At 31.9% G+C, this 18,712-nt stretch overlaps 1 protein-coding gene across 1 annotated transcript; it reads left to right on the top strand.

Annotated features, from left to right (window-relative positions):
- The first annotated feature begins 16,787 nt into the window (after positions 1-16,787).
- LOC120202092 (transcription factor MYB44-like) lies at positions 16,788-18,008 on the top strand. Its single transcript, XM_039202573.1, has one exon. The coding sequence runs from the start codon at positions 16,949-16,951 to the stop codon at positions 17,837-17,839; it is 891 nt and encodes a 296-aa protein (XP_039058504.1). The 5' UTR covers positions 16,788-16,948; the 3' UTR covers positions 17,840-18,008.
- Positions 18,009-18,712: the final 704 nt, after the last annotated feature.

Below are 18,712 nucleotides of genomic sequence, written 5' to 3' on the forward strand. Positions count from 1 at the left end.
TGTAACTACGACTATAGCCTTACATCCTGTTCTTGTGACTGGCGTATGAGCACGTTGACGATCAACAGTATTGACTTTTGATACTCAAAACCCTTCTTTGGAACAACAAAATTCTTGTGTCTTCACATTCCCTTCCACGTCAAGCCGTGTTGTTCCCTTACGTGCACTAAACCCATGTTCCCGTGCGAATCCCTTGTAAAAGTACCAAGCTTGATCACGTGAACAGAAGAGCTGACCAACCAATCTGTCAGATTCATCAACATTATGTACTTCATGGCATTCCTCGGTTGGCTTAACATTGTCTACATCAGTATTATCCATGGCAAAAATTTTGTTGTGTAAGTTCAGTGCTCCAGGAGTTGATGAAGATGTAAGCAAAGGTTCATTTTGAACATGTTTCAGTCGTGCTGCTTTCAATAGGATGTGGCATTGGTAGTGGTAGTTAAAGGGTGGGTACAACATTAAATTCGCAGTACATATTTAGGTATGTACAATAACTACATATTTAGGTATGTACAATAACTACATATTTAGGTATATACATCTTTTGAGTGAGTTTTAAGATATTAATTTAGTAATTATAGGCGTCTAATGATTTATTTTTTACGTTACGGTATATATTATTATTAAATTAAAAACAATAAACATATATATTACATATTTATTATTATCTTTGGTTAATGTTGTTAAATTTAAATTCTAAATATTATTTTATAAAATATCAAAACAATCAAATAATTTTTTGTGTAAATGAAATTATTAAATTAATATTGTAGGTGGAAAACATGAAACACTATTAAAAAAATTGAAACATAAATTACATAACTTTAAACAAAGTATCGATCCATTTTATAAAAAAGTATGGACACTTTCAATATAATAGGTAAAAATATGATGTAATAGGTAGCGCTTATATAATGTAATAGGTAGTGGTTATATTGTAAAGTATCTATCCTTTTTATAAAAGTGTCTATACTTTTTTCACTGTGGAAAACATTAATTTAAGGTTATCTTTTGAGTGAGTTTTAAGATATTAATTTAGTAATTATAGGCGTCTAATGATTTCTTTTTTACGTTACGATATATATTATTATTAAATTAAAAATTCTAAATATTATTTTATCAAATATCAAAACAATCAAATAATTTTTTGTGTAAATGAAATTATTAAATTAATATTGTAGGTGGAAAACATGAAACACTATTAAAAAAAATTGAAACATAAATTACATAACTTTAAAAGAAGTATCGATCCTTTTTATAAAAAGTATGGACACTTTCAATATAATAGGTAAAAATATGATGTAATAGGTAGCGCTTATATAATGTAATAGGTATCATTTATATAATGTAATAGGTAGTGGTTATATTGTAAAGTATCTATCTTTTTTTTAAAAGTGTCTATACTTTTTTCACTGTGAAAAACATTAATTTAAGGTTATCTTTTGAGTGAGTTTTAAGATATTAATTTAGTAATTATAGGCGTCTAATGATTTCTTTTTTACGTTACGATATATATTATTATTAAATTAAAAATTCTAAATATTATTTTATAAAATATCAAAACAATCAAATAATTTTTTGTGTAAATGAAATTATTAAATTAATATTGTAGGTAGAAAACATGAAACACTATTAAAAAAATTGAAACATAAATTACATAACTTTAAAAGAAGTATCGATCCTTTTTATAAAAAGTATGGACACTTTCAATATAATAGGTAAAAATATGATGTAATAGGTAGCGCTTATATAATGTAATAGGTATCGTTTATATAATGTAATAAGTAGTGGTTATATTGTAAAGTATCTATCCTTTTTATAAAAGTGTCTATACTTTTTTCACTGTGGAAAACATTAATTTAAGGTTATCTTTTGAGTGAGTTTTAAGATATTAATTTAGTAATTATAGGTGTCTAATGATTTATTTTTTACGTTACGATATATATTATTATTAAATTAAAAATTCTAAATATTATTTTATAAAATATCAAAACAATCAAATAATTGTTTGTGCAAATGAAATTATTAAATTAATATTGTAGGTGGAAAACATGAAACACTATTAAAAAAATTGAAACATAAATTACATAACTTTAAAAGAAGTATTGATCCTTTTTATAAAAAAGTATGGACACTTTCAATATAATAGGTAAAAATATGATGTAATAGGTAGCGCTTATATAATGTAATAGGTAGCGTTTATATAATGTAATAGGTAGTGGTTATATTGTAAAGTATCTATCATTTTTATAAAAGTGTCCATACTTTTTTCACTGTGGAAAACATTAATTTAAGGTTATCTTTTGAGTGAGTTTTAAGATATTAATTTAGTAATTATAAGCCTCTAATGATTTATTTTTTACGTTACGATATATATTATTATTAAATTAAAAACAATAAACATATATATTACATATTTATTATTATCTTTGGTTAATATTGTTAAATTTAAATTCTAAATAATATTTTATAAAATATCAAAACAATCAAATAATTTTTTGTGCAAATGAAATTATTAAATTAATATTGTAGGTGGAAAACATGAAACAATATTAAAAAAAATTGAAACATAAATTACATAACTTTAAAAAAAGTATCGATCATTTTTATAAAAAGTATGACACTTTCAACATATTATAATGTAATAGGTAAATTTGCAATGCTATCGGTATAAATATACCGGTTTACTTATAAAATAGGTAAATATAGGCGTTACCTATTATATTATATAAGCGCTACCTAGTATGTTATTGTACTTTATAATATTTCCGGTTAAATAATATAACATAATCGGTCTATATTTTAATCGGTCGCTTGTTTAACCGGTCACGCCGTATATTAGCAGTTTTTTAGACGCCGCACAGAACTACCCCAAGACGCAATGAGGAAATTTAGTGCATCGAATGGTCGTTATATAATAAATATGTCATGATTGAAGACGAAAGAAACAAAAGGGTGAATTTGTGGGCATGTCAATCATGTCTACATCTAACATGTTGTTGTTGATCTAGTAAAATGAGATAGTAAATCTCTTAAGTAAGTTCAGTAGTTTAAATCCTGACGTTTATGAATTGAGAAAATTAAGTACAGTGGATCACTTTTACCTATACAGTATCTGATTCAGATTAATCAACCAATAGATCTGCAATAGATCAGATATTGACCGTTATACCAAAATAAAAATCATGTCTACATCCGACATTTAAGGGGGTGTTTTTATTTTCTTATAAAAGATTTGGGAGCGGTTCAATATGTGGAATTTTGGGGTTTGGTGTCTATCTACCTGGTAGCTTGCAATTGATTCATTCAAAAGCAATTCAACGTCCTCACCATTTTAAATACTTGCAAGTCAATTTCAGTTTCTCTATTATTATTTGAATCAATTCATTACTTTAATTTGTTGAAGTTTCTGACATCTGTAATTTATAAATGATGATTCATCGTATTCAAACTTTAATATATGTTCAAGTTATAATAATAATAATAATAATAATAATAATAATAATCCTCCATATGATCATAATAAAAATAATTAATACTGTGTACAAATATAATTATATTTGTATAATTATAATTAAAATCAATCATTATAACATATAAATAGATGAATTCATAATTATAATATATAAAAAATTAGATTAAAATAAGTATAGACTATGTTCACATGTGACATGACTTTAACTAGAATAAAATTTGAATTGAAAGGCTATATATAATTATTTATATATGATGTAAAATTTTAAAATTTCATAATAAAACTTCATATTAAAGTTATATTATGTATTTTGTGTTGGTTATATATATTATAGGGTAAGCATAGTTATTTAGCCGCCCAACTATTAAAGTGGTTTCGTTTTGGTTACTTAACTTTTTTTAAATTATATCATTCATTATGTTTTGGTTTCATTTAGTCATCCGTCATTAAAAATTGACAGAATTATTAATGTGTCACCATCAAATAATGTCATATCACCGTAAAATAATAATAAAATGTCACATCATCAATTTTAAAGAGAGGGTTTTTAATAAAAATTTAAGTTTATACCATTTGAATACTGGACTTCAAAAAAATTACAATCAAAATATATTTAGATAATACATTATAATAAAAAATATTTAAATTTATTCTTAATAAAATTTAAAATTTTTAAGTCAATATCTCATACATTTGATAGTTGTTATATGTTTGGATAATAATCGTAATCGGTGAGTCCTGAATTCATTGTACTTAAAAACTTTCAACTGTACTATTCAATTATTAGGTGGAAGGGTTAGCATTAGCGTAATTACGTGCCTGTTTATATTCTTTAATTTTATATTTAATACTATTTTAAAGTTTAAATTTATATAACTGTTAATTATAATTTATACTATTAAATATGGCATAGATAAAAAAAATAATGTAATTATATTCTACAAGTAAAATATCTCTAGCAAATTAAAATTTCTTGTAATAAAAATAGAATAATAATGATATTTTCTTGTGATAACATTTGGTGTCCAGATATACTTTTAATACGACACCAAGTGTGTTTAGATTAAAAATTTTAAAATTCTAGAGATTTTTAAAAGTTAACATTTATGATTATTTTGTTTGTATAAGTGATTATTTCTTTTTTTTAAAAATAGACTAATGAAATTTTACGAGTTCAAAAAATAATCATAAAAGAAAATTAATGATGTTAACAATATATATATATATATATACATTCATACAATATTGCTATTATTATTTTTTAAAAGCATAAAATAATTTTAATAATATAAAACATATAAATATTTGTTAGAAATAAATAATAACAACTTGAAGTTTAAATTTTAAATTTTTTTAATTTTAAAAATTTTGATAAAATAAATCTCATTATCTATTCGAACACATAATTAAAAGCTGTAGTGAGGAGAGAAATGGTATTTCTCATGTGTTTGGGGTGAATATGATTGGTTGGGTTAAATTGGTGGCGAGTTGGTGAGTTTTGTAAAATGTAGGGACCATTTAACAACTGTCGATAAAAATATCCCATTCCAGTCCTATGCCAACAGCCAACCGCCCATACCCAATTCCAAAACGGAATTTTGCGGTCACTCAGTACAGCAGTTAAAGCTCTTTTAGCTGGCAGTTGAATATCTTAATGTGTTTGAACAGTCTACTGGACTTGTTTTTTGTAAAAGAAATAATTTACGTTAGTCATAAGTTTATTCTATTATTTATTTATTTTATTAATTGTATTTATGTTTATCTGTATGAAACTTTTATATTATTAATATATGTACGCTACCTTTAAAAATATATATAGATCTGTTATTATATATATCAAAGGTAAATATAAAAGGGTCAATTACAAATTTGATAATTAAATTTTACTTTCTCTCCTATTTCACTCAATGTACTTTAAATCTTTTTAATTTTCTCATTGAATTTAATGCATTGAGTTTTTTTGGTCACTCAATTATTTTTTCACTAACGGCGTTATAAATAAGTTGTTATATAGATGCAAAATTATATCATTTTGATAAAAAAAATTAATGTATTAAATTAAGTGAAGAAATTAAAAACTTTTAAAATTCATATGAAAAAAAAGGAAAGACGGTAAAGCAGTGATGAAAATTTTAATTTATATATATATATATATATTGAGGATCAGTTGGGTTGGGGGCCGGGGCTTCTTCCGCAGATAGAGTGATCTCATCACTGAATTTGTCAAAATATAAAGAAGAAATAGTATGAATCTAAACTTGATATTAGAATGCTGAATAAAATTTAAGTAAAAGTTAATATATATTTGCAATAAATAATATATGTTCATTCATTTTTTTTCAAATTAACACACGTGAATAACTAAAAATTATAGAATAAAAATAACTTAGTAGTATTTCATATACAAATGATATAATTAAGAGTAATAAATAATAGGATAAAGTACACAAATGGTATCATGACTATAACATATTATTTTTTTGAGTCCCTCGAATATTAAAAGTTACAAAATGATCCCTTGACTATAGGATGTTGTTTTGTTGAGTCCTTCGACTATTAATAGTTACAAAATGGTCACTTGACTATTGATTATATTCCAAACTCGTATATTTTCGTTAAAAATTGACAGCATTCGGAGCTGAACGTTAACATTTTAACTGAGATATGATAAAATCTGACATCATAATCTAACAAATTCATATCTCAGTCAATATGTTAATGTCTATCTCAGAATATCGTTAATTTTTTAATGGAAAATGACTAGTTTGGAACATAATAAATAGTCAAGTGGCAATTTTGTAACTTTTAATAATTGATGAATTCAACAAAACAACACCTTATGATCGAGAAACTATTTTATAACTTTTAATAATAATAAAACTCCATAAATAATACACTATCGTCGGGGATCATTTGTATATTTTACTCTAAAAACGACTCGAACCCACTTCCATAATGATGAATTTATTTATGATTATTATTTTCCAGGTCAGCCATAAAAAGATCTACAGCACTGCTCCTGGCTGACTGGCTTTCTGATGTCAGATAATGGCGTGGTACGATGGATGCATGCAACCGAAAAATCGTAGAGGTGCGAATGGGACCGTAGCCTCAAATTACCGAATCCACAGACTATGATTTTGGTTTGGGGGATAGTGCTTTATAGCTGGCAATTGCCCTCCCTTCCTTTTCAGGCATATTGTCCGCTAATTACACAACACCCCTCTAAAACCACGCTTCACACCAGACAAAAACCACCTCCTTACCGGCTTGTACGTGGCTTCATTTGCTGACCAAGCGGTTTGGGGTCATTATTAAATTAGCCCACGTGGAACCTGTTTGGTCCTCGTCGTCTTAACTTGGTGACAAAGGAACTGCCCCTGCCCCTGCCCGTACCCCAAGTGTTGCTTGATTTTCATCACGTTTTTCTCCATATCACACCAATAATTCAAGAGAGAGTAGAGTCCTCCAAAGAAGAAAGCTCAATCATTTTTTTGGGGGTCAAAAGCGACATTTCATATCTTTTCATCTTATTTATTGTTTTGGGTTCATATTAAGGCGTTTGACCCGATATATCACCATTTGACTTTATATTTTCCTGTTAGGAACTTTCAGACTATTTTTCATGATCTAACACCCTTTGTAATAAGGCGCGACCCTTGCAGCGCTTTACGTTGATCTGGCGTCACGTGGGATAAGGCGCGCCCCTGCAGCGCGCTTTATGTTGAGTTGACGTCACGTGGAGTATAGCGCAGGGCAGGGGACAAGCTTTACCTTTAAATCTGCCACGCGTCATTAAGGCGTGCCCCATGCGATGCGCCTTAAGCTTAATTACCCATCTACCCCCGGCCGTTCACACCCCACTCCCTCCCTATAAATACCTCCATTCACAGTCACTTTTATCATACCAAATCCTCTCAACTTCTCTCAAATACTCTTATATTCTATTTTAACTGTTTAAGGTATATTTTATTATATTTAATATTTTATTTTTAATTTATTTAAGTATTTAATTTTTTTTAATATTTTATTTAATTAATTTTTTTACAGATATAAAAAGAAGGAGGTCAACTTCGCTTGGATGGAAATCATATATCGCGACATTTTGTTGATACGGTAACATTTTAACGTTTTAATATAATTTAAATTTTTAGTAATAATTTATTTATTTATTTATTTAATGCAGGATTATTAGTTTAAAAATTAATTTTTGTAATTATTTAATTTTAGGAGAGAGACCGTGTATTAGATCCTTTTATTATGAACCTTAAGTTAGTGATACCTAGTTGTGTCTTGCCGTATTTAGTAGAGGTTGGATTCGGTCACATAGGTAGATATGAGGGTCACTGTAAGATAGAACCAGACCTTATTTCTGCCTTAGTGGAGCGGTGGAGGCCGGAGACCCACACATTCCATCTTCCGTGCGGAGAGTGCACGATTACACTTGAGGATGTTTCTATGCACCTGAGGCTTCCGGTGGATGGAGATGTGATATCGGGGATGGCGCACGGTTCATGGACTGCTTTGTGCCGGGACTATCCAGGACGTGTCCCGGAAAGTTTTAACGGTGGTCGGATAGCGTTAAATTGGTTAGATGTTAATTTTTTTAGAGTTGAGCGAGGACGCCTCTGATGATGAAGTTAAAATGTATGCACGAGCATGCATACTGCAGCTTATAGGAGGGTTGTTGATGCCGGACTAATCGCGCAACCAAGTTCACTGTATGTTGTTGTGACATCTTGGCGACTTTCGTTTGGCCAGATCACTTAGTTGGGACTCGGCAGTTTTGGCTTTCCTGTACAGGGAGATGTGTCGAGCCACTGACTACAGGAAAAATGCTATCGGCGGATATCTCCTACTACTGCAGTCTTGGGCATGGTATCGATTGCCCTTTTTATATCATGTTGTCAAGAACCCATTCGTTTTTCCGCTACTCTTGAGGTAATTATAAAGCTGATTTTGTATATTAATCATTTTATACAGTGTATAATAAATTTTTTTTCCTTGAATATGTGGTCTTCTGATAGGAAAAATCGTCAGGAGCTACCTAATGATTTAGAAAAAATTAGGGTGCTAATCGATCAGAAGGCTGGCACACATGTATGCCTTTTAATGTTTAAACATCGATTTTAGATTATAGTTGTATAATTAGATTATTATTTTGATAAAATATATATATATATATTTGTTTTAGTTTGAATGGGTGTGTATTCTAATGATGATGTGAGGATGATGATCCCACGTGAGTTGAGGGGCCCATTAGATGTTTGGATGACGATGGTCCCTTTGATCTGTTATGCGATCGTCGAGTGGCACTCCATTGATCGTGTGCTCCGGCAATTTGGTTGTTTTCAACCAATTCCGAAAGCACATCGCAATATGAACGAGTTGCATAGCACAGATATACGTGGCAAGACAAATACAGATTGGCTGGTGAGGCATCACGAGTGGGTCGTGCTGTGGGAGGATCGACATCGGCACCTTCCTTGTAGAGAGCCCATTTTTACTGACCTCTTGATGGTTGCTGACGGTTATTATCAGTGGTTCAACAGTAACGGGAAACCATTTTTGCTTTCTAAGGATGCACGAGGGTGGACCTTTCAGCGACGTCGACAGATACGTTCACCGACACAGCACCATCGTCCCCCGACTCGTGGACAGAGAGTATGTGCTTCCGGTTCATCCTCATATGCACCAGCAGGACCTTCACAGTAGCCACCGTCTATAGCGACTTACCTTCCGCAGCCATATGTGATGTCGTCATCGTTGTTCCCTTACCCGCTGCCGTTGCCGTCATTGTCACCTAGTTTTATGACCCCGCCGCAACCACCGTCACAGAGTTTTATGACCCTTCCTAGAGGATATTATGGGTTTATATTTACAGATCTGACTTAGGGTTTATATACCCATATTTTGGCGGGTTCAGTCTCATCACCCATGGTCGCAGCACAGACACCTCCTGTACAATTTTTACACTCAGCGATGTCTGGGTTTTATGAGTTTTCCTAGTTTTCACAGGCCGGTGGGATAGTCAGTCATACACCTCCAGGGTCCTTATTTTATGGAGGTGCTTCATCATCATCAGCTCCTCATCAACCTAATGTAACTGCTCACGATGACGATGACGATGATGGTGATGATGATGACAGCGAGGAGTCACAACCACTGATACGAAGAAATCCTCCTCGAGACCGACAACCACTGCCCTGCTGAACACATTCACATCACATGCATTGATAGATTTTGTTTTTTTATTATATTTGTATTTAGTTGTTTATTGGACTTTTTTATTGTAATTTTTTTATCATTTAATACTTACTTTATTTCATTAATTTGGTTGGATTTATTTTAATTTATTTTGTTAAATTTGTTGGACTTTTTGTCAATGTATTTTGGTTAATTTTGTTTATTACCATTTAATATCAGTTATTGTAATTTGTTTACCATTTACCATTTAATACTTATTGTAAGTTTGTTGTATTTAAAATTATATTCAAATACCAAATTGTTATTACTATGATAAAATTTAATAATTGTGTTCGATAACTTTCTTCAGTTTGTCACTTATTGTAAGATTAAATGACATTAACTTGAAGTAAATGCAAATTAAAGTCAAGAATTCTTATTTGATAAACAACTACATCAATTCCTCATCAATTGTTAATTGATGACAATAGAAGTGGACATGTTTTTCTAGTGTATCCTGGGTTTCTACTATGCCCACATCTTCTGTCTTGTCTAGATCTTTCTCGAATATCCATAACACAATGAATTCGATTGGATCTTGGACAACCACGCTCCCTCAATAAAGTTGGATTTGGTATAATTGGAAGCCAATCATGAACCTCATCAGGGTCTTTGTCATTACCTATAGGGGGAACTCAAATTCGTATACCTTAAAAACTTCAGATAGTATGTATATGGGATCCACAAAACAATTATAGTCTTGGCGTGTATGCGAGCAAGATGCTATCACATGAGAGCATGGATACTTCAGAGCTTGAAAAAACTCGCAGTCGTACGTTTTGTCCCATAGATTTACTCTTAATGACACAGCTTCAATCCCTTGAAGAGGTCGCGGCAACTTTGTGACACGAAATATTTCATATCTTCTAGAGAAGCATGTTGTAGATATTCCATTTTATGCAATAATTTTTTGTAGATCTGTAACTAATCTAGGGTGATAGACATGACCGCCTTGCATCCAGGTTTGAGCTTGTCCCCTGAGCTTCGCAAAAAGTGCCCCCAAACGAAAATATATAATTTTTACCAAAGCCGCTACAAGCAAGTGGCGTGCACCCTTTAAGGTTGAATTGATTGCCTCAGCCAAGTTGGTCATCACGTATCCATATCGATATCCACCATCATATACGTTCGTCCACATTTCTTTATCGATGAGGCTGATGTAATCGTATCCTTCCTCGTTTTTCGCCCGCAAATCTTGAAGCATTGATTCAAACGTTTGAGGAAGTAGTTCGTAATCTGATCAAAAAATGTATAACTTACTAACTTGTTTTCTTTGCAAAATTAAAATGATCGAAAGAAAACAAACTACATCAGTTTCACTTACCCATGCGCATAATTAATTGACGATCATCATTCTTCTTGTACCTTTCATGGTAGTTCGCAGCAATGTGTCGGAGACAATACCTATGTTAGACAAAGGGTCGTTGTCACATTGGACCCAAAGACTCCATTGCTGCTTTGATCCCAGCTCCGCGATCTGAAATGACACAGAATTTTTCCCTCGTGATAATATGTGCACGTAAGTTTCGGAGGAAAAAAGCCCATGAATATGTATCTTCTCCTTCAACAAGAGCAAAAGCAACTAGAAGAATGTTGTGATTGTCATCTTGGACAACTGCCAATAATAATACTTGCTTGTATTTTCCATACAAGAAGTCTCGTCGATCTGGACCACAAACTTGTAATATTTGACAGCATTAACGCACTGTGGGTAAGTCCAAAAAACCCGGTAGAATTGGCATCGATCGCGAAGAACTTGATCATTATGGTATGCATAGGAGGTTTCGAAATCCATAATTATCCCAGGATTCAACCTCCGCACCAGCCTAAACCAGCCTAGAAGTTCGTTGTAAGATGCATCTCATTCGTCATGAAGTTTGACAATGGCATTTTGTTTTGCCAACCAAGCTTTTTTATAGGAGACAGTGTACCCATACTGCGATTCTATAGCTGAAATCAACACAGCAACAACTATATGAGAGTTTGCTTTTACCATGGGCATAATGACTTGGCATATCACTTCAGAGTCCAAGTTGGGATGATCTTGGTTGACCCCTCCAACACAACATGTGTGAGGACCGTTGTATACTATTAGTTCTCATATGTTGTTTTTTCTCTTCCTCTTCGATACGCAAACAATCCAATTGCATCTGTTTTCGCGTCGGGCACAGTAGTATACATATTTTTCTATCGTGGAGCGGTCGACTCTCGATTGAACAGAATTACGGATATTGTAATTTTTTATAGCCATCATCGCTTCTTCTTTGCTTGAAAACTCCATGCCTAAAGATAACTCATCATTATTTATTGATGATTAATATTCATAGTTACCGAGATGAGACATATTCGCAAATTCTGGCCCGTACATTGCACCATAATCAGCTACATACATGTGTACTGGAGGGTCAGCTTGTGCCACATTTGAGGGAACTTCATCTACATCATCATCGGAGTTGAATTGCGGTGATTATGGGTGAATGAATAGTCCAGTCTCAGCACCATCCACACTAGGCTCACGAAGTGGTTCTTCTGGTGGAGATGATGGTTCCTCCATGCTCTCCATATTTAGGTCGAAGAATCTACTACTTGCACGTCTTCCCCTTGAACTAGAAGGCATATCGACATTGAGATCGAAAAATCTCGCAGTGGAATGCCTCTCCTGGAGCTTGAAGCCATCGTGTCAAATGGAAAACTGCACAGATTGTTGCGTTGATGGCATCTCCATATTAAGGTCAAAGAAATTTACAGATGAATGCATTCCCCTTGAACTGGACGCGATGTTGCCATATGGATTGTTCGTGGACCTATCTCGGTACATATCGTAAGGAGTTATAGATGAATGTCTCCCCATTGAAGTTGATGTGATGGCACCATGATGGGGATTTCCCATTATGGCGTTAAAAATCATTACACATTACTGTAGTCGGGCTGTCAACTTGATCAACTTGTTCATCCAGCCCATAGTGGGAGCTTAATGACTGACCCCGAACAACACGCACTTGAACAAAATTTGCATACATCTCAATATCGGCGTCTGAATAATTACTTTGAGAATCAACCATCATTTCAACATCATCATTATTCGATAGTTCGAACGTTGTATAAGTTAATGACAACAATGATGTTGGAAATCTGTACTGCAACGACGACATTCTTCTACTACTTCTAACATGAATCTTCCTCGAAATCTTCGTTATCAGCTCCTCAAGAGTTATGTTTCTCTTGAATGATATTTTAACACGCTCATTTGATACGAAAATAACGCCAGTTTCATCTTCTCGAATTTCTCCATCATAATAAATAATAACTGAAAGTCGCGTCATTCTTAGAGTTTAAAAGTGCGACAATATTATATCTGCAAAAAAAAAACAACTGAAACAAACCTGATTAAATAAATAATATATGAAAGAAAATATAACACAATAAAATTTTTACACATGAACGTAAATAATTTAAATAATATAATTTTATATTATTACCTGCACTGCAAAAATATTTCAATGTATGCTCATGCTTTCCAATTTTACAAACACATAAATTAATTGAAAACAATTAGTATAATATTTTTTTTCAAATAATCATAAATAATTATAAAAAAATAATCTAACAAAATTACCTTATAACGAAAAATCAAACGAACTTCTGAATCAAATATAAGAGAATTGTCGGGTGTTATTTACTGGTTGAAAGGATTGTTGGCGAGAGATTTTAAGGGGAGAGGACTATTTATAGCCGAAATATGATGCTTTAAAGCCGAGAAGTTCGGATAAATTATGCAAGGAACGGTCCCTGCACCGCGCCTTGCATTATGCATGTATGATAATTAAGCATGTGATAATTGAAAAGAGCGGCCCATGCACCGCGCTATAGCCCTACGTGGAGTAAGGCGCGCCCCAGGAGCCGTTCTATATCCCACGTGACGTCAACTCAGCGTAAAACGTACTGCAAAAGGCGCGCCTTACTGCAAAGGGTGTTAGATCAAAAAAATAATTTGAAGAGTTCTAACAGAAAAATATAAAATCAAATGGTGACATATCGGGAAAAACACATGAGATTAATCAAATCCCTAAATTTTAGAGTTAATGAGGAAACTAGCGCAATGACGTGATTGGTGCCCTAATTCTTTTTCTTGTACCTCATACTTCTTCTTTTAATTGCTTAGCTCTCTTATCTTTAAAGTTGCTACTTAATCATAATTGCTTGCACCATTTACATCCAACAAAATATTTGCCTCCTTTAACATATAAGGTCGATTCCCCCTACTTTATAATATTTATATCTTTACCGTAATATGCGTTATAACTTTTATAATATTTTCGATCGCTCCTGTTTTCATCCTCTTCGAATCTTAAATTAGGGTTTTTTACAATTTTACAACATGGGTATCCACAGTAATTTTTGTTTGTTTTGAGATTTTTATTTTTCTATCATTTTAACCATGAATAAAATTATGCTTCGTCTCGTGATCATTAACTTTTATTTTTTATTATTAAAAATATATAGGTAAATTTTAAATTAGAATTTCTAATTTTAATTTATTTTGATTTTTCTCTCATTTTCTATGATTAATTATACTCTACCTCTTGAATGGGAATCATAACTTCATCACTGATTTTAAATAAATAAAAACACTAACAATTTTACAAATTTAAGTCATTGTAACCGTAATAAAACGTTTGGGGGGATGAATGCCTTAATTTTAATGTAGTAGTAGTATACATGTTAATAGGTTTCGGTTTGGGTCGATTTCGATTTTAATTAGTGTGTGTTTATCATTTTCGATTTGAATTCGGGTTAGTTAAATTTGAGTTGGGTCTTATATTCAATTATTTCTAGATTGAGTTGATTTTGAGCTCGAATTGGGTGAATTTGGGTTTAGATCGTATTAGATTATGGATTTTTTATATTCATTTATATAAACTCAAATTAATGTATGAACTATTTTGAGTTTAATATAATTAAATTCAAAATAATTTATAATTTTTAATCATATATTTCTAATTGATCATTAAATATTACGCAATTATATTAACTAGTTAATGAATAATCATTTGATTAATCAATTTTTTAATGTTAATGCCTTAATTAAAAAATAGTTTAATGAGCACAATAATAACCCTAATACTTAATTGACCAAATGGATAGTTTATCCTAAAAATATATTATTCTTTTTCCATAGTCCTAAAACTATATTAGACCCCGGCCACTTGCATTATTTTGAACTGAGAAATGAGAAATTTATTATTTTTTCCGTCGTTAGAGATAAATAATCAGAAGAAGTAAATTCAAAATTTATTAAATATTTTTAAAACTGTATTTATAGTTACGAGAATTAATTTAACGACATTTTGAACGAAGTATTTGAAGTTGATCGGAACTTAATTCCAGATATTTTGGCCAAGTATTGACACAGAGTTGTACCTAATTTCCGTAAGCGTTAAATACACATAAAGAAAGCATATAAATATAATAAGGAACAACGAATATAGTCAATAAATTAAGCAGGTAAGACGGTGGAGTTGGTTTTTCGGCAGTTACGGAAAGTATAAGAAAACACGGGCGCAAACCGGACCGTTACGACCGCGTGACGGTAAGTTGGAGTGGGCAGTTAGGGAAAAAGAAAAGTAATGTGCCGTTGGGTTTCCCATGACAGCCTGGACGGACACCATTGGTGTACCATTCGTACTTGGTTATCGCATCATATCACCATATTTTGTACTGTAATTCCAAAAGTGTCAGCACCAAAACAGAGTGATATAGGTGTTAAAATAATAATTATTATATTTTGATGTTTCAAATTTTAATATTAAAAATATTAAAGATGTGTGTTATCACTATTAATAGTTTAAAGTTATCTTTAAATATATATTGTTATTAAAAAATTTCAGAAGTACAAGCACGAATCAAGTTATCTCGTTGTAAAAAAATTATTGTTATTCTTTAAGGTCTAGGGTTCGAGCACCGGTAATATTAGGAGTATGAGTGTTCAGTATTAGATGATTGAAAGTTATATTTAAAAAGATATTACCTTATACTTATCATAATTAAATAAAAAATATCCAAAAGTAAAAATTAATTTCATTTAATTTTAAAAGTAAATTACACAATTTATATCTTACTTATCATTTATTTTGATCACTCATCATAAAAAAAAATAAAACTGTTGATATGATATTATTTTAATAATAATATAATATTAATTAATGAATTATGATGATATATAAGTATCATTGTTAATCTTTTAACGATTAATGATCAAAGTAAAATTAATATTTAATGTTAGATATAATTTTAAAAAATAATTAGATAATTAAAATAAAATAATAATAATTTATATACTAAAAACCTAATATATTGTAATTTTAATTGAAAAAAGTGGAGGTTTATCCAGAAGTAAAAAGTAAATGTAATATTGAATAAATAAATAAATAAATAAATAAAAATAGTGCCAGTTGAACCGATTTTTGTCAATATTTGCTCAACTTACCCTCGATTCCGCTACACAGAGTTTGTCGTATTGTGCGCCAACTCAGCTCTGGCGCGTGTCGTTTGTACTTCCCATACAATGAATATGTTCTCCAGCCTGGCTAACTCCCAACCGTACTTTTATTTCTTTCCCATTGGGTAATATCAAATTAGAACTTTAATTTTTAATTAACTGCCCTGATTTGTTTAAATAAATGTGATTTTTTAGTTATTAATGACGAATTTAAATTTGGAGGAAATGAAAAATATTTTGGAGGTTTCGAGATTTCCACCGTTTAACTTGCCCAACTTAATTACCCAATACGCAGCAGATAGGTGGGAGCAGCACGTAATCAATATTTGATATTTTAGGAGACATTCACAGTTATACGTGTAATTAAAGACGTTGGGAGTTGACGCGTGTCCTCTGACAGCTGTATACTAGTAACTTGTCCTCCCTGTAGGAGTCCTCATCACTCAACCGGTGATTACTCACTTTTACCGGTTCAACACGTCATCCTTATCCCCTTCCATATATATTTCTCTTCCCTCATTTTCTTCCTTATTCTTCTCTCTTTACACAAACGTGAGGCTCCGCCTCAACCACCGTCGTAATCATCCCTCCGGCGGCCTTCTCTCAGCTCTCTCTTATCTGTAAAGATATGATATTAGCTTAGATTGATCCTTTTCTGGGTTTTGGGCTTAATCTGTTCATACTGTTTCTTTTCTTTTCTCCTCTGTTTTTTTTTATAAACTGTAATGGCTTCTACAAGGAAAGATGTGGATCGAATCAAAGGTCCGTGGAGTCCAGAAGAAGATGAGGCTTTACAACGGCTGGTTCAAACGTACGGACCCAGGAACTGGTCTTTGATAAGCAAATCAATACCGGGTCGATCTGGAAAGTCGTGTAGGCTTCGATGGTGCAACCAGCTTTCTCCCGATGTTCAACACCGTCCTTTCACTCCCGAAGAAGATGAAACGATTATGCAAGCCCATGCTCGATTCGGTAACAAATGGGCTACCATCGCCAGACTACTCAGTGGCCGTACCGACAACGCAATTAAGAATCACTGGAACTCCACGCTGAAGCGAAAAAGCTCATCCATGGCTGATGATGTAAACGATGATTCCCCACAGCCGCTTAAAAGATCGGCCAGCCTAGGAAATGGTAACAATACATCGGGCCTTTACTTGAATCCCGGAAGTCCTTCTGGATCCGACTTGAGTGACTCGAGTTTACCCGCTGACACATCGATTTTCACCCCGATAACAAGAACAAGTTCTCTGGTCCCTTCTAGTCAGCATGTGGAAACGGCCTCGTCGACAACGGATCCACCAACCTTACTCAGTCTCTCTTTGCCAGGTTCCGAAAACAAGGACGGAGCAGCCGTGTCCCCACCCGCATTCAACCCGGTTCCAAATCCGACCCAGATTGCAGCGCCATTAGTGGCCCCAACTGTGGGAAATGGCGAGATGAATGGGATGGAGAAACCGTTTTTTAGCGCAGAGTTTTTGGCGGTGATGCAGGAGATGATAAGAAAAGAAGTGAGAAGTTATATGGCAGGGATTGAAAAAAAGGAGCTTTGTTTGCAAACAGAGGCTATTAGAAATGCTGTTGTGAAGCGTATTGGAATTAGCAAAATCGAGTAGGCGATATGAATCAGGACCAAAAAAACGAAGTTGCTTAGTTTCTTTTCCATGGGTTTTCTTTCTTTCTAAATTGGTGTCTCAGTTATTTTGGTTATAGAAATAATCATTTTGGTAGTGTACAGAGGGGAAAACAATGGAGGAGCCATGGAATTAGAGATTTGAGTTGGGAGAGAAGAAAAAAATTATATTACATAAAATCGAAATGAAAAAAGAGGATAAAATCCCTATTTTCCCATGAAACTGATGTGCAATTTTTCTCTCAATTAATTGCTTGAAGAAAAGCAATCGAAACTATAAATGAAAATTTTATAAGATTTTAAAAATAGTTTTTTTATCATAATTTGAAGATGGATAAAATATAGAATATTAAAAAACTTGTCAATTTGGTTTTAAATTGATTTTTTTGTCAGACTTCTTAGATTTTTACTAAAAAAATCCTTTAAAGCATCATTTATCATTATTTTTAATTATTTTTAGAATTGTGTTAGATTCCTATAATAATATCTTTTCGTGTTAAACGTTTAATATTAAATATTCAAGATTTTTTCCGGAAAACCATGATTTGATGTTCTGTTTTATGGTTTAAAACTTTCATTCTAGGAATTTGAATTTATGGTTTAAGATCTATTTGAAATTTTATTTACAAGGGAATTAAATAAATATTGATATAAATTATTAAAAAAAATATGTTTTATGGTTTAAAAATTTCTTATTATTGCTTAGAGTTTCTATATTGTTCAGGATATTTAAAATTTTATCATATATTTATATTATTGTGAATCCAAATTAATGTCAAATAATATTTTGGTTCTCTACGTAATTAAATATTCGATAAGCTTAATAACACCTTTAATCAATTTTATTTCATTACAG

The sequence above is a fragment of the Hibiscus syriacus genome, unplaced genomic scaffold, assembly GCF_006381635.1.
Source record: "Hibiscus syriacus cultivar Baekdansim isolate YM2019G1 unplaced genomic scaffold, ASM638163v2 tig00008146_pilon, whole genome shotgun sequence".
NCBI classification, from domain to species: Eukaryota; Viridiplantae; Streptophyta; class Magnoliopsida; order Malvales; family Malvaceae; genus Hibiscus; species Hibiscus syriacus.

What these genes read in the sequence shown, in the direction of transcription:
- LOC120202092 (XM_039202573.1), top strand. Translation starts at nt 16,949, where the DNA reads ATGGCTTCTACAAGGAAAGATGTGGATCGAATCAAAGGTCCGTGGAGT.